Here is a 22,592-nt window from a genome sequence, read left to right as displayed (position 1 = left end):
TGTGTACACATAAACACACACAGAGACACAAGTCCTAGTCCCTGCAGGACTCAGCTCAAAGCCACTGTTGGCTTTAGTGACCTCACAGTCAGCATCACCCTTGTCCTTCATCCACGTAACCCTCGTATTATTGTCCAAGCCACAAGCATCCTTTGTAATATTAACTGAACAAAACTGTGCGACATTCGACTGGGTTTATTTTAAGTCAGCGATAAGAATCTATGAAACTGACAGGCCGCTGCAAACAGATTGTGGGGTAAAATGTTACCCAGGGACAGCTGGGCAGCCATTTGTAATAAATGAAGTGAGATTAGCTGCTTGATGTTGTAGTAATTGTACTCCCATTGTAATCTCTTTAATTAGGCTCAGCGGCCAGAGGTGAAATAAATCAACACAAGTCTCTTCTCCTCCATTTGCCATCGGCTCATACATCTTCTCATACAAAACTTAAATCAAGTCTTATGAGCAGTGCATGCGAGTCTATATTAATGCATACATATACTGTAACACATATACCAATGAATCCAGGCATCGCTGACAAAGCTATCATGAAACAACACATATAAAATGCTAAGGGTTGATACCCATTTAACTCTGACTCTCATTGTTTCCTCAAGTTTTGGACCATAGCAAATGTTGAGAAAGGAATATTGCACACATTGTACTCTGATGAAATGGGGAGAGAGAGAGAGAGAGAGAGAGACATGACAGGGCACAGAAAACTAATCAAATCCAATCTCAGTTTAAGATCAAAGGTAACACTTGTACAGAGGCGTTTTCGTATTTTTCCTTCCTCGAGGGAGCTGCCTCATTGGCTTTCCCTCTGACAGCTGACATCTAAGCACAGCAAGTACAGTGGAGCCAAAATGTGCACTCTTGTGTGTCGCATCTCTCTCGGTTTAGGATGTTTAAGGACGTTTGAAGAGAACATTTCTGTGGTGCTGTAAAAGAAGCCTCCTCAGCTGGCTGCTGATGATACACCGACATGCTGCATTAGGTCACACATAACTCTGTTGGCAAAGTTTGACTGAAAGCCATGAAAAGGGCACAGTGTTTCAGAGAATGACCTCCATTTTTTGCCCTGCTGTCTGATGGCACCCTGCGGGAAGGTGCCAGTTAGCCAACAGTCGCCACCCAGTCATATCCTAATTAGCCAACTAACTAGACCTTATCTAAGGCACTGTCCACTCATATCCCCTTCTTTAATGAGTTCTCACCCTGTAAAAAAAAAACAAATAGCTCTAGTGTGAGTCACCACATGTCTTGTGTCCCTGTGGGTGAAGGAAAGACCAAGGTTTCTAACAAACAATGCAGACTCCTCACTGTAATGAAACAGTACTTTGTTGCTCCCTGCTAGCCTGCAGTGCAACAGATGCCGTTGGCTAACCAAAAACATCTGACCACAATCAGACACAAGTCATTACCACAGCAAAATATGTCTACAACAGACTTTGACCAATTTAATGTGCTTCTCCAATCCGTGTCCTAACGCATGGGGTTTCTGGATTAGATTTGAATCTGCAGATCGAAAATAAAGCCGCCCTTTAATGACATGCTTGACAAGTCAGAGTTTCAACATGCCTATGTCAGCCCGCCAACAGCATTTCTCTTTCTTCAGGACTAATCCAGGCAGAAAGTGGCTGAATTTCCTTACAAATAAACACTAGGCTGGATCATGTCTAGGCAGTCAGAGTGTTGGAGGCACATAAACAGGGCACACAGCGGCCAAACAGCACAACCAGATTTGTGGACAGTTTGATGTTTGCTTTAGTGCAAATGCAAGCAGAGGGTTTGAACACTCAAGTTCAGTCATTTGTTGGCAATCTGGAAGCAATAGAGACATTAGGGGCTGACCGCAGTCCCAAGGCTCCCACGCTGAGCTCCCACGCTGGGAGAACTGGGCCGGAACACAGGCCTCCTCCCCCAGAACCAGGGCCTGGGAACAGAGGCCCCAAGGCCAGGCCTGAGAATGGACCATTCCACTGGTCGACCTTTCCTCCCCTGGTACCAGCCTCACCCGAGTCATTCACCACTGACCCTCAAATATACACAGTCAGGCATGCACATGTGCATGCACACATACACACTGCACATGCATACACTGCAAAAAAGCCCATCTCAACAAGCCATTTAATCATTGAGTTTTAAAATCTTAGTCTTCTTCAAATGCTTTAACACACAGGCTGTGGTTGTTTCTGATGTGAGAAGGTGTGTTTTAAAAGTTTTCTTGGATCAGCTGACAGTATCTTGATTCTAGTTGTATGATCCATCTTCTTTCAAGGATTTGCCAAGTATATCAAGTATAATTCTCAAAATCGGCAAGCCCATGTTGGAAACAAGTGAAATCATCTTTCTCACTTTTGTCTCAACATTTTTCCTTGGAAGAAGGGAGATTTAAAAGCGACACTAAACCAAACGACCTGTTACGCAACATTTTTTGTAGTATGCACACATAATGTACATGCACATATACACTACACACACATACACATTCATCTATTTGCCACAAAAAATCAATACATAAGACAGAAGGACTGATATCATCAGGGACCATCTGAGAGGTATCAGCCATCACCACAAAAATCATCATCACGTTTATCATAGGATGATAAAAAGCAGATGGAAGAATGTGTGGAGGAATGTTATTCCCTGAAAGAAGGGAATTTATAGGGCTCGTGAGGAGCTACATTTGCTTAATTGGAGTGAGTATTTAAAGAAATAAGCACTGGATTGCCTGTCATGGTCTGAAAGAGAGGGCTGGGAGGGGAATGCAGAATGACTTACATCAGGGGGCGGATGATTGAGGTAAAGTTAGGACATGGGCGGAATTTGGGGAGGGGGGCGGGGGGGTTATTGTGTGCGTGAGGCTAAGCAGGCAGTTATTGACGATGTGACCAAACCCAAAGGCAGTAGCTGTCCACCTGTCCACACCAAGGACATCTGGTTTTCTCCTGGTGAAAGTGCAGCAGGCTGGGGTGTGTGTCTATTAAGCCAAAGGTGACTGAGCACAACTCTCCATCTACTTTTTTAATCTCTGTTCAGTTTGGGGAGACTGAAAGGTATATTTGGGACCCTGAGGGGCTGAGAGATGGGAAGATGTTTTTTTTTTTTTTTTTTTTTTTCTCTGAACTCGCCTCTACCTCAATACCTCTATCTGTGCTTCCTTTTCTCTCTTTCTCGCTCCAATGCTGAGCAGACACATTGCCCGAGGATATGGCAGGAGAAAGGGCTTAAGCTGATCTCTATTTCATGCTGTGGGCGAGTGATTTAGAATGGAGCCTCATTGGGAATGACAATGGTGCAAGGGTTGCATATTGTCATGGGAAGCACAGAGAATGACTTATGACAATAAAGGTTACTGAACTGAAAACAGAGGGATTGGAATCACTCCCGGAGATTGTGTTTCAGTCTTCTTTATTTCCCTGCATACAGATACAGTCATACATGCAAACATCTATTCTAAACTGTGGAAGCCCACGTCAACTTCAAAGGTTCAAAATGACCACTTTCATGTAAACACACAATTAGATGAAGCTAGGGTGAGTGGAGGAGTAATTGTCTTGGTGATGCCTGTCCTCCCCTGCTCAGAGATAAAAGGGATGAAAGCCCTAAAATGTGCTGCTGCAGGGAACAGCAATAGGACAAGCAGCAGCAGTAATTCCTCCTTTAAGAGAATGAGTCCTAACTCTCGCCAGATATCACCAAGCAACACACATCCACTGGTGCTAATTCACATGCGAGGACACTCTGTAACATCCAAACACCCAAATGGCTATTCAATCATAGACAAACCTATATGAGCAAATCCAAAAACCAAAGTGAGTGTGTTATTTCTAGGCATGGCGATGAGGTGTGAGGCTGGGGCATGTCTGAGCAGCACACCTCTTCACCTCCTTTCCCATTGACCTGCTCTGGCAGTTGTGGATTGAGAGAAGACCCCTGTCACCCCTTAACTCCACTGATCCACACACATGCTGCTAAAGCCTCACCAACTAACACAGCCTGCTCTGGAAATGTGAAGATCAACATCACCATGGATAAAGTGTACTGGATTTGGTCGACTGTGGAGAAATGGTGAGGTATTCTAATTTTGTATGAAGTTATAAATGTGGAAAGTCATTAAAATGAAAAGCAAGGTTATCAGGATCTCCCCTATAGCTCTTTGTCAGATGATTCAGCTAATATGCATTATGTATTACTCTAGTGAAGGCTCCTCAGGTTTCACATACATACTTAATAGCACAAAATTCACCTCACAATATTAATTCACCTGCAGTGCCTTCTTCAAAATAGACATCCACCAAAAGTGCACCATTCCCATCAGTGAACTTCAATAGGTTTTTCTATTGACATTCTAGGCCACCATACACATTAATCACAGTCCCTATTATTACCCCAGTGCATGTGAAGTCACCTAAAATTACTCATTGCTTTTAATAAATCACTTAGATATTCCAAACTGATCAAACAAGCTTCAAAAATGTCCTCCTACCGGATGTTTTTTAGGGTGTTTAAAGCATCTAGAGAGCCATTGCTCTAATTGACTAGTTGCACCATAGGATTTTCCCTTTACCCTGCTTCAAAAGTAAGGCAAATGGTTGACTCCAGTGAGGTCAACCTTCAACATAACAATGTGACCATGTTCTGACACGTCTATTTCAGCATGGGCAAAACACGACTTCAGTACAATTTTCATTTATATTACAGTGAGCAAGCAGCATTCAAGAGTATAAAAATCACAATGACCCTTAAGGTGATCAATTTCCAACTACGCCCCCACTTTGGAGGTTTCCTACCTCAAATACTTCTTCATCTAACAGCCGTGTCCCGAACACAGTGACACCCTCTGTGCTGACGACAGCGTTGTCCCCTCGCAGCAGATCCAAGGTCTCTACCTTCTGACAGTCCAAGTAGAGGGTGACAGACTTGCCCTGCACACTGTAGGCTATCCTGTGCCATCTGAAGAACAAAAAAAGCGAGATAACATAGAGAGAAGGTCAGCGGAGAGTAAATGGACAGTTTGACATTCCAGGAATATATTGGAAGTCAGCAAAGCAAGGAGATGATTCATAGATAATGCATGCCTCTTCGAACAAACAAGCTGTGCCTTTGAGCAACAGACTGTGAAGGATGGATTTCCTTAAATCCTTTGATCATGGCAAGTTAATGACCATTCACTGCATCAGGGACCCAACAAACATCTTGCTCCCTTCAAGGTCACTCAAGATCAAGCACAGGGAGCAAGCTGTATGAGTCAGCCAGCGTGGCTATTTGGGGCCTACTACTGATTTCAGGGTTGGGGAAAGTCATATATGTGCAATTTGGATACATTCCACTGTGCCCAACCAATCTAATCCATTTTACACACATATTAGATATGCTAAAGAAACAGTCACATCAACAGAGAGGATTAGAGGGGCAGATAATGAAGAAATATCCTTGGAAATGAAGAGGCTAAAGGCCATCGGAGCTACCCACTTTCCATCTGCCAGGTTGATCTTCTTGAAGATCGGGTACTGTGACGGCGTGGGCTGCCCCTGGTGGTCCTCATACAAGAAGACAGGTGAACGGCCCACCTCGAGGCCCAGCTGCTGCACTCCCTGCTCATCATAGACTGAGAGCAGAAAGAACTGAGTGCCCTTCTTAGCTCGCACTGTGGCCATGAGGGAGAAATCCTCAGGGAACGGTGAATCTGGCAGGGGAGGAAGAGGAAGAGAGAGAAGTAAAGAGGAGAGGAGAGAGGACACGTTTTAGAGAGAGCACAGCGGGGAGCAGGCATTTTTTTCAACATTGAGGTACCACCCGCTGGCACATCCCAGACTTAAGTAAAGACAATAAAAGACGAGAAATATTGCCCATGAAAGCAGTAAGCACTGGTGAGGAGGAGTAAAGGGAGTTCAAAGTCAGATCTCACAAGTTGACAGCTCAGTGACAGAAAAATCCCTCACAAAAATGCCAAATTGGAGTGCGTTTTGACATTTTGGAAATATCCAAATAATTCATTGCAGGGGAATTGTGCAATACAGTCTGAAAGAAGAAAAGTGCTCGCTACCAGGGAAGAGCTGTTTGGTGGGTGCACTGAGCTGGATCTTTTTGTCTATCCTGTAGGCGAGGTCCGTCTCCTCCATGCCTTTCCTGCTGGTACACAGGCCGGCCTCCGTGGACACCCCCTCCATGTCATCTGACATCTCCAGCACCCGCAGCACATCAATGGCATTAGCTGGCAATGGAAAGAAAGAGGAAAATGAACCGTCTGCACACATTTACAGAACAGATAGAAGAGATATGGTGTATTTTCTTCAAACATCATGGTCATACACTGTAGCAAATGCTTTATCTTTAAGCAAGCTATAGATTTTTTTTTCTGTTTTTATAAGCGTGAGGTCCTATTTTCTGTTCATGCCGGTTTCAAACTTTGTGTGAAGAACCACATTATAGTAGGGGGGATTTTGTGAGAGATGGCAGCAGCATGTTTTTAGCCATGTCGGTGTTACAGTTCAATTCTGCCGGTGTGACAGTACTTTGTTGTCTGACTCAGTTAAGTGCCGGTTGTTACTGAGCTGAAGAGCAGGGTTTAGTGGGGCTGGAAACTGGTGTGTAAGCTTCCTGCTTCTAGGAGTCAGCCGAGACAGCTCCTCTGAGAAGTGGCTGCAGGTGGCTGGCCCTCTGTGGCTGTTATTATAGAAAAGAGGTGGTGTGCAGCCTAGTCCATAATCCTACTGCAGCACACCTGACAGCTGACACCTGCATACAGCTCACCACTGCACCAGTAAGCAACAATGTCCGCTTCGCATTTATCTCATTCCCAGCACTTTCCTGGCATGAAGAGAGAGCACAACACTAACACACATATTCATATACCAAACTGTGCGTATTAGTAAGGAGCGAAGCAACCATTGTTTGGGAGGATAGAAAGGTTCTCCCGGCATTAGGTCTACATCTCATTACAATGCTGCTTTATTTGCAATCGTCTGGACATGTTATTAGATGTTCTGTTGATAAAGGGCCGCCGTGAGCGTTAGCCAGGATCAGAGCTTTGTGTGCAGCAAGTCTCTCACCAGCTGCCAAAGGGAGCCTGTACAGAGCAACTCAGCACTTAGCATTCCACGCATCTAAAATGAGCATCCTAAATTCAAATCACCTCCTGTAGCTGTCCTCAATTGTACCAGAGCTTAATTTTACTCTTCTCGTTAATTAAACATATGGGGAGAGTTTACCATTGCCCAGACACTGCTTGCACAAAAACACCATGTTACATTTTATGGTATTATATATTTGCATAGCTGAAGCCCTTTATTTCAAGCAGCTTTGAGATCAACCGCTGGGTCCCCTAGCATGGCAACAAGCCTGTAAATAGGTTAAGCTGTGAATTACTGCCAGGCTCCAACAATGGAAAACATTAGCTACAGATCTAAAGGTACTTAAGACCACAGGGCTTAATTTAAAAATTTGATACAGAGTCACAAAGAAGCCATGTAAATTAAACAATTACAGCAGTCGGTGGCTCCTGAAACACAGGAACCTCAGACTGCTCTTGGTACAAGTGGGACCAGCAAACGTTTACCCACACACAGTCATTTGTGGTGCTTTTTGAATCTCAAGTAATTGTCCATCATTGAAGTGAAGTACAACTGAACTAAAACAGATTTACATTTTATTTTATTTTACAGTCCATCATCTTTCCCTCTCTCTCTCTCTCTCTCTCTCCCTCTCTCTCTCTGTTTCTCTCATTGCTCTCATGCATACGCACTCACTGGGAACAAGAGAGGTCATAAGGTGCTGATGTTTGGACCAGCCTGAGCAATGTCCTAATTTGAAGCACCATGGGTCTAATTATATCCTTGGGTTTCTGTCAGCCCATCAGGATGACCACCTGACAAAATCGCCTCAAAACAACATAACTCAATTAAATTTTGACCAAAATGTTCCAGTCTGTTTTGGATTTTTTTTTATTCCAAGTAATCCAAAATGTAACATCACTGCACCTGCAGAACTTGGGAAACAGAATGACCGTTTGATCAGTTAATTATTTTGCTGTAATGCAGAAATGGTGTTGTATTGTTAAAACATCAGATCTCTACCCACAGCAACATGACTTTTACAGAAAAATGTGGCTCCATTCTAAATATCTTTTGGCTATGGGCTGACAGGAGAGTGTTGACCTCTGACCCTTTCAGGACAACAGCAAGCAGTCAAAATGCACAACAATGCCACGGGGAGAAAACTGAGAGGAGTGGCAGAAATTCCTCCAGAAAAAGAGACTGCTTTCACAATGAACTGTTAAAAAAGTTTAGAAAGTGCAGAAGTGCTGGGAATAACAGGCATCCCACACGCCCACGTGTACAACTTCAACCGCGGATACAAACTGCTAGGGGATAAGGTTTGCAGGCTGACACAAAGGAAGCAGGAAAAATCCATGTTGGGCTGAACGGCTGCAGCCCTGAGAGCTGCTGTGACAACATCAGAGGCAAGGCAGAAACAGCAATGACCCAGATGAGCTGCTGTAGCAATAGTTTTTCTCTTTTTTCTTCCTTTTGGCCCCATAGCATCTCTCCAGTCAACACAAGATCCAGTGAGCAAGGTAGACAGCCGGGTTTTTATGGAGTCCTGGGTAATGTCCCCTATTTCACCATCCCAATGCCATCACCCCTGACTCCCTGAGTGTCCTAAAAAAGCCTGAGGCAAGTGGCAGTCTGCCATGCAAGGTCTGGATTCAATGTGGAGATCAATAAAATTGAGCTATCTATTTCACCACCTTAGATCTACTTCAGTAACCTGGAGCGGTGCCTATTCCTGCAGCCCCTCTACCTGTCCTGCAGCACTGACTGCCGGAACAGGCATTAGCTGCATCTCATTACACTATGTGGTAATGTCCTCACCTTACCTCACCTGGCAACATAATTTACACTTGTAGGCATAAAACTGGCACTCTTATGCAGAGCAATTTAGAATTAGAGAGCGCAAAGGGGCTCAACATCTTGTTCAAGGACACTTCTGCATGTTTATTAATGAATAACACCTGGTAATGGGATGCTGTCCCCTTGTAAAGGACATACCAGATATTAAAGTGGTAGGAACACGTGATATTGATGACTTTAGCTAATGATAATTATGGCTCAACAAGTTTGAAATAGCATTTTGTGTCTGGTGTTACTCACAGGTAAAAAATGTTTTCCAGTTGCACAGAAAATTCCCAAGAATAGCAATAACTTATCCAGCAGTTCCTGAGAAGAGCATTATTAATTAGGAGACACACGCCCAGTATGTCATGTCTTTCATCTGGCTTTTCTTGTTACTAGCACTTTTCCAACATTTTCCCTGTGAGGAAATCATGTCTTCCCTTCAGCAATGCTGCCCCAACAGAAAAGGCCTCAATAGCACCCACGCCACTGCACAGAACATGCTCTGTCCAATGGAAATGCCACCCAGCAGTCTACATTTGTGCATATTTTCTGTCTTTTTGACACTTGACACGGTTTCTCCATGTCCTGCAGTCACACAACCCTACACCAATTCAATCATACATGGACATAATGTGCTCTCTGTGCCTCTATAGCAAAGTCTCTGAAGACGTGTTTTATGACTCACACCACCTACACTCCCATTTCAGCCTGAAAATACCACTCACTCACAAATACACACACACACACACACACACACACACACACACACACACACACACACACATACACACTCACAATACTCCACTGTCAAAAACTATTAAGCTTGGGAACTGGGGATTTTTTTAACAAACAGTAAGGCCAAAATGAATCTGGGCAAAGAGAAGTTCCCATGGTGTTGGAGACCACACCCTGAGATGAGTGGAGACATAAAGATTGTGAAATTTGAACTTTGGTTACTGTTCAGAGTATATCTGATTTTTGTAGAAGACACATATGAACAGTAAGCCTTAAATCTTTATGGTTTTGTTGAAGGGCTGCTCTCCATTAAAACTACTCTCAAGAGAGCCTTATTTAAAAATGACTTTTCAATTATAAAAAGTGGAAGACTGATTAGTAAAGAGAAGCTGATGACAGATTCAGTGGAAGTGTTTGAATACAGCCAGGGACTGCCTGTTCTAAGTTCTACAAAAAAAAAATAGCTCTAATCTAATTAGCCATGGGTGTGACCCTTTGTCTGGGTCAGTGCTGAGACTGGACAGGAATGGCAATAAGGTGAGGAGAAGTGATGCACACTCATAAACTGCCTTTTTTTTCTCATCTGCACACAGTCAGACACACCCGTCCACACGCACTGAAACTACAAATTCAGAAGGGATCAAACAAGAAGACAGTGACACTGACAGTGACAAGACTCAAAGGCACAGTAAGCGAGCAGCCCACACACACTTATATGGCCCTCTGAAAAAAGTCAACAGCACTTTCCACTTCTGCCCTTGTCTACTTCTCTGCCCGCAACACTGTATTCTTTCTGTTTGTCAGCAGCCTGTCAAACACACCACTTTCTGACTTGTAAAGTAAGGTTACGAAAAGAAGATGGGAGGGCATATCACATATGTCTACAATGAAGTCGGGTAATGTTAGCCTGGAAGCAGAAGAATTTGTTGGGCTGGGAGGCAATGATATTTATCATGTTGATTGTGCTTTGAGGCTAGGTCTGCTTTCAGTTATCATTGAGAATTTGGGAGCAGGTCAAATCAGCGATTGTGGAGGAGGCTGCTGGGAATCCACCCACACTCCTGAGCTCTCTGACTGCTCTGTATAATCAGCCGAAGTCAGACATGAATGTGAAGTGTGAACTTTGCATAATGATATACGCTGAATCCGGATTATCTTATCATAACAAACCTCCTCTATGGATTGTACAATCATGTGCACTTTGTCTGTCTCCGGCAGCCTTACAATGCCATCTTTCCCTCATCACATCACAACACGTGGACTTACAATTGTGATTAGTGCGTTGAGAGCACTGAATATGGGTCAGCGGCTAAGTCCTGTTGCTAAGGCTTACAGTCATTGTGGGTTCTGGTGTGGGGCCTGAAGTTGAATCCTGTCTGCAGAAATCTGCTTAGACATTTCCTTCCAATTCACATCAGCGCCACATTCTTCAATCTCCACAGTTTGTTCTGCTTGTGTTTGCTCACAGCATGACGGGCCGACGAGCCAAAAGCTGCTTGGCCTGTAGAGAAAACACCTGCCCTTCAAGGCCTCTCAGTCCAGGCAGTCTACACACATACACACACCCACTCACACATACACAAACACCACACAAATCCATGCAAATTCCTCAGGAACACATGCACACATGGCTCAGGTGAAACAACGTAACTACATACAAAACTACATGCGCATACATGACCAAGCACATACACTTTTCCAGGTCAACCCCAAGCCATCACTCAATCTTTCAGACATCACAACACTGTGACAGTGCAACAACCAGAACTGCCAGAATGAAAGCAAAACACTCTATGCTACACACACATACACACCTGATGTGTGATACAACAATTGCTCTTAGAGAAGTTCTGTTCCTTCATGTTCCTGAAAGAGACTTTAAAGCAGACATTAAAGCTGTGGGCATATATCTGGCTTTGAAGCTGAGGTCAATGCCTTCTAAATGTTAACAACATGGGGCCTGAGCTAAAGGCCTCTATGAAGACTTGAAATAGGAGCCAAGTCACCAATGTCACTGAAACCAATATATTGTTTCCAAGGGTTTACATATGGCTTTGTTAAGGAAGCTAGCTGCTGGGCCATCTAAAGAAGTCTTTGGATGTGATGTATGACTATGATAAAACTTTTCTGTGGCTCATAACATGGGATAAGTGGACAGATTACATGGTAGGTGAGGGGACACTGCAAAGAGGTCAGCTCCTGTGATGTCTGCTCATTATAATTCTGCAGGAGGCGTCATGACCGAGTCCCACAGAAAGCTGCTTGGAGCATCCAGAGTTCAGAAACATGGAGCCCTAAAAGCCTGAGGCGAAAGTGGCTACTGGGATTCTGGAAGCCAGATGTTTGTTGCACACTATAGATTGGAGACCGGCGCAACGAGAGGTTTAGGCATCATTTCTACATGCTAGATTCTGGGAAGGAGCCAAATGATACACTGGTAGCATCAACAGCTAGGGACATATTTCAGCATCTCTGACACCTCTGGAGCTTAATGATTCCATTAGAGAAACACAAACTCATCTAGCAACAGCAGACACACTGGAGCTGTAACGGGCGTCAACTTCCACTTTTCCACTTTCCTCTGCTGTTAAAATCAGGCGCTTTTTTCATTTGTTTTCATTTGCCACTAATTTGCTGCTGGATCAAAGGGGAACAAGGCTTGCCGTGCTCCTGTGGGAGTCTGGTGCAGGATCAGTGAGGCAGCTGGATCAAACGGGACACAGAGAGGGGGCTGCATGAGCGATTTCCCAGCTATCACAGAACCAGCCTGGCCCAAGGCGGGGCATAAAGGGGAGGAGGGGGTAGATGTAAATGAAGAGATATGGCATATGAAATAACAACAAACCCTCTCCTTTCCCAGCCTTTGAATGGCACAGAGAAGAGAAAAGAGAAGGGGAAAAAAATAAAATAAAATGTGATGAGGCAAAGGAACAGAGGATTCACAAACTGTGGACGTGTGCAAGAATGTCTCACTTCCTGTCATCAAACATGACTACAAAGTTCTCTCTCATCTCTCCCAAACACACACAGAAAGCATATGGGAAAACATTCTTGCACATTCTTGCACACACATACATACACATGGATGCACACACACACACACACACACACACAAACACAAACACAATGAGCATGCACAGACACAGACAGAGTATCGACCACACAAACAATCACACATAACCGGGACTGTCATATCAGCACCACCATATGTCCCACTTTAAGACCTCTTTATTTTCAGTCTCTCACTTCAGTAGCACTCAGTAGAGCCCATATCTTGTGTCTATTGTAATTTAGTCAATGCCAGATTATTTCCCCTCGTAACCCCCTTGTCATCCCCCAACTAATCCTGGCAATTGTAAAGAGATGCATCTGGAAAGTCGCCAGCGAAAATGGCACATCTTTAAACACTTCTGGTGACCAGGGGGTTAACTCCTGCTGTCGAGGCATGTCCCTTTACCAGGGAGGGTCTAGACTGCAGCACCTGCAAGGAAGTGCTGTAGTCTGCTGCAGGTTGAAGACACTCTAGACACGGCCACGGGGCAAAGAGGCCCATTGCTTGGACCACTGGCCATGAGAGGTCTAATGTGGGTGGCAGTGGGCCAAATGATACATACATGTACAAATGCTTGTTGATAATGGCTATCTTGGGAACTGGGGAGTCTTAAAATGGCTACAGCACTTGCTGAACAAGGCTAAAAGTGCAGCAAATGTGGACAGCAGCCACACACACTGAGGCACTTTGACAGACAGCCACAACTGTTGACAGAGGCCAGGTCCTTCCCCTGCAGGTGGATAACTGAGAAAATACATCACAACTCTCCACTCCTACGGACCTAAAGCGAGCACGAGACATATTTTTGGCCCACTGACAACTGCCTAAAATATGGCCTGTGGTAGTTTAGTAGTAGCCTGCAATAAAGTATGTAGAAAATGCATGTGCCAGAATAAGCATAACTAAGGCAGTAAGAGTGTTAATGCTAAGCGCCTTCTCTTAAGGCCTATGGGAGCACTGGGAACATTAAACAGATCCATGACAGGAATTTTAATCTACTCAGTCCAGTTAGTGTTCAGTCATTCACCTCTTTCTCAAGCTAACGTTAAACCTTTTCACAGTAAACCGACACTGGTCACAAGCAAACGCAAACATGACATCATACGTCTCATGAGGCCTGGGCAAGTCTTACGGCACACCTGACGCAGGACGGACAGAGTGGGACACTGAAATTAAAATGAGGGGAAATAAATATTAACCACAAGCTGGAGAATATAAAGCAATGAAAAGGAGCTCCCTTGCGCAGTGACAGCACATAATTAATCTGTAGGCCTAATCATACAGAAGTTACAGCCGACATTAAAAATCATTTGCTCACTACTGGGACGTCAACTTCACTACTAACTCATCCAAAAGTCATCTGAGCCTGCCCACAGATAATCCCGGCCTGAAGCGACTCTGTGGGGCAAGTACAAACCGGCAGCATCACCAAATATTCACACAGATCCAAACAACAGATAACCTATCACACTTAAGTAATAAGACCTGAGTTCAACTTCAGAGGAAAGAAAGAAAGAAAGAAAGAAAGAAAGAAAGAAAGAAAGAAAGAAAGAGACAGAATCTATAAAATCTGTTTTCGCGGTGATCGTTTTATGTTTGCTGGGGGCCAACTGATGAGTGGAGCTGTCTGCACAATTCATGGAAAGTGGAATAAGGGGAAAGTGCATCATATACAAAATGCACCACTGACGGCACTTTATCAACACTATTACACAGCTATTCTCGCGCCCACTGCCTACGGAAGTCTTTATTATTTCTCAGCAGGTGTGCAGCCAGATACTTTACCAGCGTGTGTCGTCGTAGCGTGTAGTAGGATAATAAGAAATAGCGGTATTCTCCTGCGCGCCCTGGTCCTTATTAAATGGTCCATCTTTTCCAAGCGGAGACCCCCTCTGCCTCCGCCACCAGAACTTTATATTGCAGTAGTTGAGTTTTCAGGAGCTAAGCAGCCATGCGGGCAGAAAAGGAGAGAAACAGCCTGTAGTTCCACTTGCTTGATTGTTGGTGAAGTTTTTTTGTGGAGACTCCTCTCAGCTTCGCTCTGTCCCTCTCATTCAATTTCTCCCTCTCACCATCCCTCCCTCCCTACCTCCTTCCCTCCCTCCCTCCTCCTGTTCTCCTCCTCCTCCTCTTCCCTCCCACAGAAGGACGGTGTCCTGGGACGCACGGATGAGCTGCGCGCCCCCAGAAGACATGATCATAAATCATGTTTATTACTCCTGATAATTTGTTAGGTCTCACATCGTAACTATGGTCATTACCCACTCAAGTATGTAGAGCACCAAATGCTTACCTGGTAACCTGTCACTTTTCTAATTTGTGCTGCAAAGCTAAGGCAAAATAGCCAGCTGAGATACTTAATAAAGAACCAACAACAAGAAAAATCAAGATTGAGCAACAGGATAAAGGATGGTGGAGGATTTGGGCAAAGAATCTGTGATTTAATGATTGCAGTGGTGACAATGACGGTGATTATGATTATGAGGATGTTAAGGTGATGGTGACAATTATACAAAATGATACAAATCTCAGAATTGTGTAGGTTTAGCGTTTTACACATACATTGTCTAATAATGTTCCGTTGACAGTGAAAGATCGGTGTATTGGCCCAGTTATTTGCTGCTGGAGGTTGTATCAAAGCTTTGAACTTCACAGCAGTAAATACACCCAAGCGTTACAACACCTCTGGCCAGTTCAAGGGGTAAGGTCTCTGGTGGACTGTAGACCAGGGCAGGTTATCTCCACCATCATTCTCTTAGCTCAGCTCTGCAGCCATATTTCTCCAACACTTGTTCGGGCAGCAGCTTGACCACATGGGGCTGGAGGCTGAATAACCTCGGGTTAGAGGTCGCTGACTGCTGACAATCCAGAGCTGCCCAGTGTGAGGTGGTTCAGGGCCAGGCCCACCTGCTTAACTCACAACCACTACTTAAAACCACAAGAGTTGTCATCGTGTAGCCATCTAACTGAGGGTCAGTTGTGTTTTAATTGGAGTGGTCATCCCTCCTTGTATAGCTCTCTAATGGTCAGTTAAACTTTACCAACTGGCTAAAAATGATTTCACTTTCTACAAAACAGGGAAACATCCATTTTGTACATGTCTGCCTTTGGCAAAATGTTGATAAGACATATGTGAAATATTCTCCATTTGGCAAGAAGCTTGTTTTCACAGAGATATTGCAGTAACCTATGCTTTATTCACGTAGCTTCGTATGCTGACAATGCACACCCTGTTGGGAGACAATATGATTGCCATATGTGTCATTTCAACTTCAGAGGGGATACATGGCTGACAGAAATTAGCAGAAATAATTAAGACATGACAGTTCATCTTCCTCTTAACACTGAGGGGAACTCAAGACGCCCATCTCACAAAACCCAGGCCTGTATGAACTATAGATCATATAGAGTTTGAGAAAAGTTGAACTGTCATGCCAGAAACCCATTCTAGGATGACTGTGGTATTCAGCCGAGACATGCTCTGAGATGAGGCTTGGGAAGACATTGTCTAATTGGAAAATTAACAAAGATAACATTACAGTGCTATGGTCGAGGCCATGACAGGCCTTTGTAAAGAGGCTGGGGGGAGCTGAAACCCCAGTGTACATTTGGAGAGGATGAGCCAAACCTCTATTTCTCGAGGGAAGAGAGTGCTCTCTAGCCACAAAGCGCGAGAGAGAGAAAAACACGCCCCTCCAAAAAAATCACAATCCTCTCCTTTATCCGCTGATGCTGCTCCTCATCATCTCTCGGCAGAGCCTAGTTCTGAACTAGAAATGATTGAAGCTCAGCATCCTTGCCGCAGAGGATCTCACAGCATATTATGTTGTTTCCCAGGGAGCAAATAAACTCAAAAGCTACATTTTATTCACCAGCACTGGAAAAAGTTAATGTCCTGAATCAGGCCATCCTCTAGGCCTATGAGAGAAAAAAAAAATCTATTTCGCTCAGCTCAACAAGCATAAACTATGGGGGCACATACGGGATAGTGATATTAAGGGAAAGAGAAAGCCAAAGGACTGAGAGATAGAAAACAGTTCTACAGAAACATCCAGATAACTGGACAGATTAAGGTTGATCCCCTAGGTAAACAAGGGACCCCTCTGACCTCCCACCCTCTCCCTTCTCAGTACCGGCTTAGCTACTCTGAGTCAGGACCACATTCCTTGCAGCTTTTAGCAGATAGTTACTAAGAGCCCAGTGGGTAGTCTGAGCTCTGGGTGAGAAATACTTCTAGAGCATGTGCTGTGTACCTACATCCAACCACTGGACCTGTGCACAGTGAGGATTAGATTCATCCTCAAAACACAAATGCACAAAGCTATGGCTGTCTCACAGGTTTAATGGTGTGCGCTTTCACTTTCTATCAAGAATTAAACCTAATGTTAACTGCACCCAGATTTGGGCTTTACACACGACTGGCACAATACAGGCGCTGATCAAGCCTGAGACACAAGCACATCAATTTACATTATTACCCGCAAAGGGACCATGACATGCAGGAAAATTCCAATTAAAAGCAAAGTCGCTCCATTTGTCTCATGCCAGTGGTTTGTCAACTTTAATTAACCAAGAGGGGGTTTGTAAAGCGAGCTGATAATGATGAGTATAAGATAAATAGAATGTCATTTTCAATTTGAAGGTAACACATGAAATGCCGATTAAGAAAAAAAAAAGTGCCCAGAATGGAGAATGATGCCAGATAGTTCATGTTTTATTTAGCGGTGTCTTTTTATTCCTATAATAAAACACCAGAACCAACAGAGGCTCCTTCCTCTGTTCACACTGGTAACATTTACAAAACATGTGGGATACCAAGATACTGCACAATATTCCATCTGTATTTTCATGTGTATTTCTGGAAAAGAAAAAAAAAATCTCAGATGAAGGCTGGCAAGAGATGAATTTACTCCAGACTTTGCTACAGGAAAGGATGTGTAATGCTTACATCTTTCTTTTCCTCCTGTTTCCCTCTCCCTCGCTTGTCTCCTTCTTTTATTCATTCTCTGCTTTCCATCTTTCACGGACTGACACAAATCACGTTTTTTTTTTTTTTTTTTTTTTTTTTTTAGCAGTGGAATTTGAAGTTTCTCCCAGACACACTGATGTAGTGTTATTTGAACAAAGTCAGCGGCGATCACCTGTATCCTCACCTGCAGCGATAATGGTGATTTGTTATCATTTAATCATTGACATGCAGGTATAATCTGTCATCACTTTATACTGTAGACCCTGTGTGATATAGTGAAACCTTATCTGTGATATTAATCCTCAAGAGGAGCTGGTGAGCGTCAAGGATTAGAGACCCTAAGATGTAAATTGAGTCTGCCTCCGGTCTGTGTTGGAGAACATGCCAGAACAGATCAACAGGCCAGCTGTCAGGAAAAATATGCATCTGAAGTTTCAGATGGAAGATGTGACTGACTCTTTGAGCCAAAAATTGATTTATATATGTTTAAAGGGTAAATACTTTCAAAGTGGATTTTTTTTTTTTCATATAGCTATCAGCCACCTTACAAATCATCTGGCATGTTACATCACTGCCTCTTAGGGCCTTATTTAATGGCATTGTGATGTAATTTAGTTGTATATAAACCTCAGTTGTACCTTCTGCCATGATGTGGGCTGAGAGTGGCATGATACAGATTGCTATGCACAGTGATTATGTTTGTAAGCCTTTTTTGTGCTGATACATCGCCGTATCATGTTATTATGTAAAATTGATTATGAATGAAGATGAGACTTCTGTTTTTTTTTTCCCTCACATGGAGATTTCAATAAACAACCAACATCTGTGTGCGGTGTATGACACATGGCACAAGGCTATGTGGTCTGAATACTCAAACACTGATGATGAAAAAAATGTGGTGTATCTGTGGGTTTTGTCAGTGAATAACCCCCCCAGCATCACCACCACCAACACCAAAAAAAAGACATAAAAAATTCTGCCATAACTTTCAAGCTATAAAGGAAACAGTTTGAGGCAATGACTAAAGCGAGTTTTGGTTGTGGAGGAAAATGTGGGTTAATCTGTCACAGGCTTGTAAAACCCCTGATCTATGGAGGCACCTCTATATGACCTCGCTTATACACACAAACACACATGCACACACACATACCAAGAAGCATGCTTGTGCCACCCACTGACTGCTGACTATATGAGCTCCATAAATCAGATGTTTTACATAAGTGCTGTCTCTACATGGTTTGATACAAATCTACCCCATCGGAGGAATTCTGGTTGTACTTGAAATACCAGGGGGCAGAATGAGCACACCAGCATCACACAAGATCAACAGCTTGGTATTACATCACCACCACCTCACTTTAGTATATTAATATCTCTCTCTCTTTCTCACACACATGCTTAGTCTCTTTATTTCTACCTCTCATGGTCTCACCATCTCTCTCATGAACTGTATCTCTCACACACAACTCTGCTTAGCTTTCGTTATGTTACTTTGAGGTGACTTTATTGGTTCTGAATAACACTGTATGGAAAGAGCTTTGTCTACCTATTGGACTTTACCTGCGTGTGGTTGTAAAAGAGCAAAGTCGAAGTCAGAGTGAAAGCTGAGCAAGGATTGGATAAAGAACTGTGTTAACACATACTACCCCACACTTTCAATTGCTAAATCCTGCTGCAATTAAATTGCCAAACAGGGGGTGGGACCATGAGAAAGTGGGTGGGAAGGGAAATTTTCCCCTCTACACCGAGCCAGTAAAGGGAACTGCCAGTCTGGTGATAATTATAATAATTAGAGATGAGGGGAGACTAAGCTAATTAACATCTAAGGACCATGTCTGTTAAATGAGCTGCTCAAACAAATAAACTAAATAAACTCACCCTGCAACCACACTCACCCTGCTCTGTGAGCCTTCTCCTCATTGTAGAGTACAGCTCAAAACACCATGATTGCATTTTGAACTCAAAGCAGCAGCATAATTAAGTTGAGAAGTGGTATTTGCAGGAGGACCCAAAGTAAACCAAGATCCAAGTGTGCTGACGCTAAATATGATAGAAAACATCTGAATATCTCAGTTTTAGGTCTCATTCAATATCAAGTCAATCTGATTTTTAAAAAAAAACTGAATCAGGATAATTTTTTTCAAATCACAAGAGGTATTTTCGTCAAGTGTTAGACTTCACACAAGACTAAGCAAATGATTGGTCCAGAAGAGTCTCACCACATGCAGCTGGGTGGGGAAGCTGCCCCAGGAAACCACCCGTGTCTTTCGTCTACCTGAAATCAAATTAAGCCGGCACTGTGCTCTACCTCTCTGACCAATTGTTGACTATTTTCACCGCCCTAGCTGACAATGTTCAAATCTGTCTAACAAGAAGCAGCTATGTACTTTCTGTTTCAGTTTGTTCCCGTGAAGAAATGTATTGCTCTCTCAAAATGTCAAGAACTCAACCAAATCATTGATTTCATGGTTGAGATATCCGCTTGAAAATTGAAAGTCTGTGGGTCCAGTCCACAGTTAAAAAGCTTGAAACTCAACATCAAAATTGCCCGGAGGATAAGGCCCTTCAACAGGCTAGTCCTGTGTCTGAGAATGCACATCATGAATTGTAACTAGAGAGTGACGGCATGGATGAATTCAAGTATTTGCCTCACTGGTGTTCGAAAATGCCCCCATTATGATCTTCAGTGCGTTATTTATGCCTCTCAAAGCACTCTGTGCGGAGTGCTGGGGACGTTCTGTGTGGTCTGCCAGCAGCAGCTATATGACAGTTTCAGCTCTGCATTTGGTGGCAGCTCAGTGGCCACTCGTTGAGCATTTACTCGCTGAGTGTTCTCTCTCTTTCTCTGAACCCTTTAAACTCTCTCTCCCAACTCTCTCCTTTCTCACTCTTTGAATCCCCTAATTCTGTTATTTGGTCTCCCACCATACACACACACACACACACACACCTCCCTGCCCCCCCTCACCCTCAGCCACTCTTTCCCTTCTTTTTTTTCCTCCACCCCTATTCTCATGAAGTTTGCATTCCACACCTCCTCAGCAGACTGCACACAAAAGAGCAGAGAGCGCCACTCCTGATCTGCAGCAAACATTCCAGTCTTTCACACAGCCGGGCCCTTTTCGTCCCTCCAGCAGCACTGGCCGAAGCTCTGTCTCCTGTCCAGCGCCGCTGCATGGAGATGGCACTGCGAGGAAAGCCACCACATGGGGCAGTCTATGTGATCCCATCAGTACTGCAGCATCATGGAATTTATTCTTAGCATAAATGAGCATTCATAAAATTGCATGCCTTTCAAGGTAATTAGAGACCAGCAACCATACATATATTCCTTTGTGTGTCTAATCATCCTCTCCATCTCTTATGATGATGAGCGACAATAGACAATGGCTGCTTTCTGGAGTCAATCTGAATATTACTGTAGGCTCCACAAGCATCTGCTCACGTATCTGTAAAGTGAGTACACAGGAAATTGACTGTTAGCCTATAAAAGTGGAGGACTGTGGGACGGAGAGGGGGTTCAGTGAACGGTGAACCGCATATTCAATGAGTCTCACAGAGAGGTGACTGTATGACTGGGGGGTCAGGGCACAGCTGGGGTACGCACTGAGGTCAGAGGAGGAAGAGGGTTGGAAGTTATAGGGGAGGCGTTGGAGGAAGGAAGTACAAGAACGGATGGTTGGGAGGAAGCTCATACAGGAGGGCAGGTGTGAAGGCATGGTGGAGAAAGTGGAGTGGTGAAAGTTTAAAGTGAAAAAAGGAGGAGGATTTATACAGGGCTCTAAAAGAAGAAAAAAAATAAGCGTGTGGCGTGAGAGAACATGCATGGGCTTGTGTCATCTGCTCTTCGCTCTCTCTGTGCTCACTCTGTCTGAGTCTTTGTGTTTCACTCCTCTGAAATTCCTCAGTAATAGCTGCGAGGCTGTTAGACATGATTGGCTGCCCTGCACCCCTCCTCTTCTCTACACACACCTGTCCACTTTCTCCTGAGGCACAAGGAGAGGCACGCCAACAACGCCCCTGCCCTTACTCCAGCCCCTTTAAAGCACCATAACATCTGCCCAGACCACCGCTCTGGACACCCTGTTGACCCACCATAAAAAATGCAAAAATAAACATGTTTTGGTGACAATGTATACCACAGCAATTTGCATGTAAAGTCTCATTCTGCAAGATCATCACATTAATAGTGTGAGAGCACCGAGGCGCTGCATATTTTTGGTTGCTTGTAATTTTGGTCATCGAGGAATTTAAGCTTCTTGTACTTTTTTCGTTAAATGTCAGTTTAGCCTGATAAGAGCATCAGCCAAATGCCTAAACTCTGAAATGTAAGTTCAAAAAACGAAAATGTCACTGCCTTAAATGTTGTGCACTGTCAGTCTGGATTTAAATTGAAGTGCACTTTCTCTCAATTTAATCTGACAATGCAAATTAAACTTTCATGATCTCATTGCAAGCTTATGCTTTCCGGTGTGAGAAATGGGTCATGGCTTAGGGATGTTCTAAATAAGCAGACATCAGCTTTGAGAGACAGCAGGAGGAAATTAGACGTGAACTCTTTTTTTTTTTTTTTTTTTTTCTTTAAGCTGACACAGTCTGGTCAATGTTGTCAGCATAATACATAGTTTATCACAAGCAGAGATGAAAAGAAGCCTGTGAAACTTAGATATACTTGCCCTGTAGTTATTCTCTGTTTCTCCCATATGTTTTGTATGTGTCACGTGCTTGTGCAGAATGTTTCACAGCAAGGCCAAACTTGTGTCCACTCCATCAGCCTGTTGGTTACTGGCTGACCCTTTGTGGATCAGGCCAGGATTCCACTCATTGTCGAAATATTCCTTCCCTCAGGGAGAATCTCTCCTTTCAAAGTTATTACGGAAATGAATAACTGCTCCAGCAAGCACCTCTTGGCGATGGAGGCCTGTCCATAAAT

At 43.7% G+C, this 22,592-nt stretch overlaps 1 protein-coding gene across 1 annotated transcript in view; it reads right to left on the bottom strand.

The window, feature by feature from the left end:
* Positions 1–14,688, bottom strand: part of col5a3a (collagen, type V, alpha 3a) — a 48,781-nt gene extending 34,093 nt beyond the window's left edge. The window contains exons 1-4 of the mRNA XM_030059043.1: positions 14,476–14,688; positions 6,053–6,220; positions 5,479–5,692; positions 4,797–4,959 (exon numbers count right to left, since the gene is read on the bottom strand). Of these exons, the coding sequence (XP_029914903.1) occupies positions 4,797–4,959; positions 5,479–5,692; positions 6,053–6,220; positions 14,476–14,560 (630 nt within the window). The 5' untranslated portion in view covers positions 14,561–14,688. The remainder of the gene's footprint in view (positions 1–4,796; positions 4,960–5,478; positions 5,693–6,052; positions 6,221–14,475) is intronic.
* Between the last annotated feature and the right edge of the window lie 7,904 nt (positions 14,689–22,592).

The sequence above is a fragment of the Myripristis murdjan genome, chromosome 8, assembly GCF_902150065.1.
Source record: "Myripristis murdjan chromosome 8, fMyrMur1.1, whole genome shotgun sequence".
Classification (NCBI taxonomy): Eukaryota; Metazoa; Chordata; class Actinopteri; order Holocentriformes; family Holocentridae; genus Myripristis; species Myripristis murdjan.
Note: the sequence above shows the minus strand (reverse complement) of the source record. Positions and strands in the feature narration are given on the sequence as shown.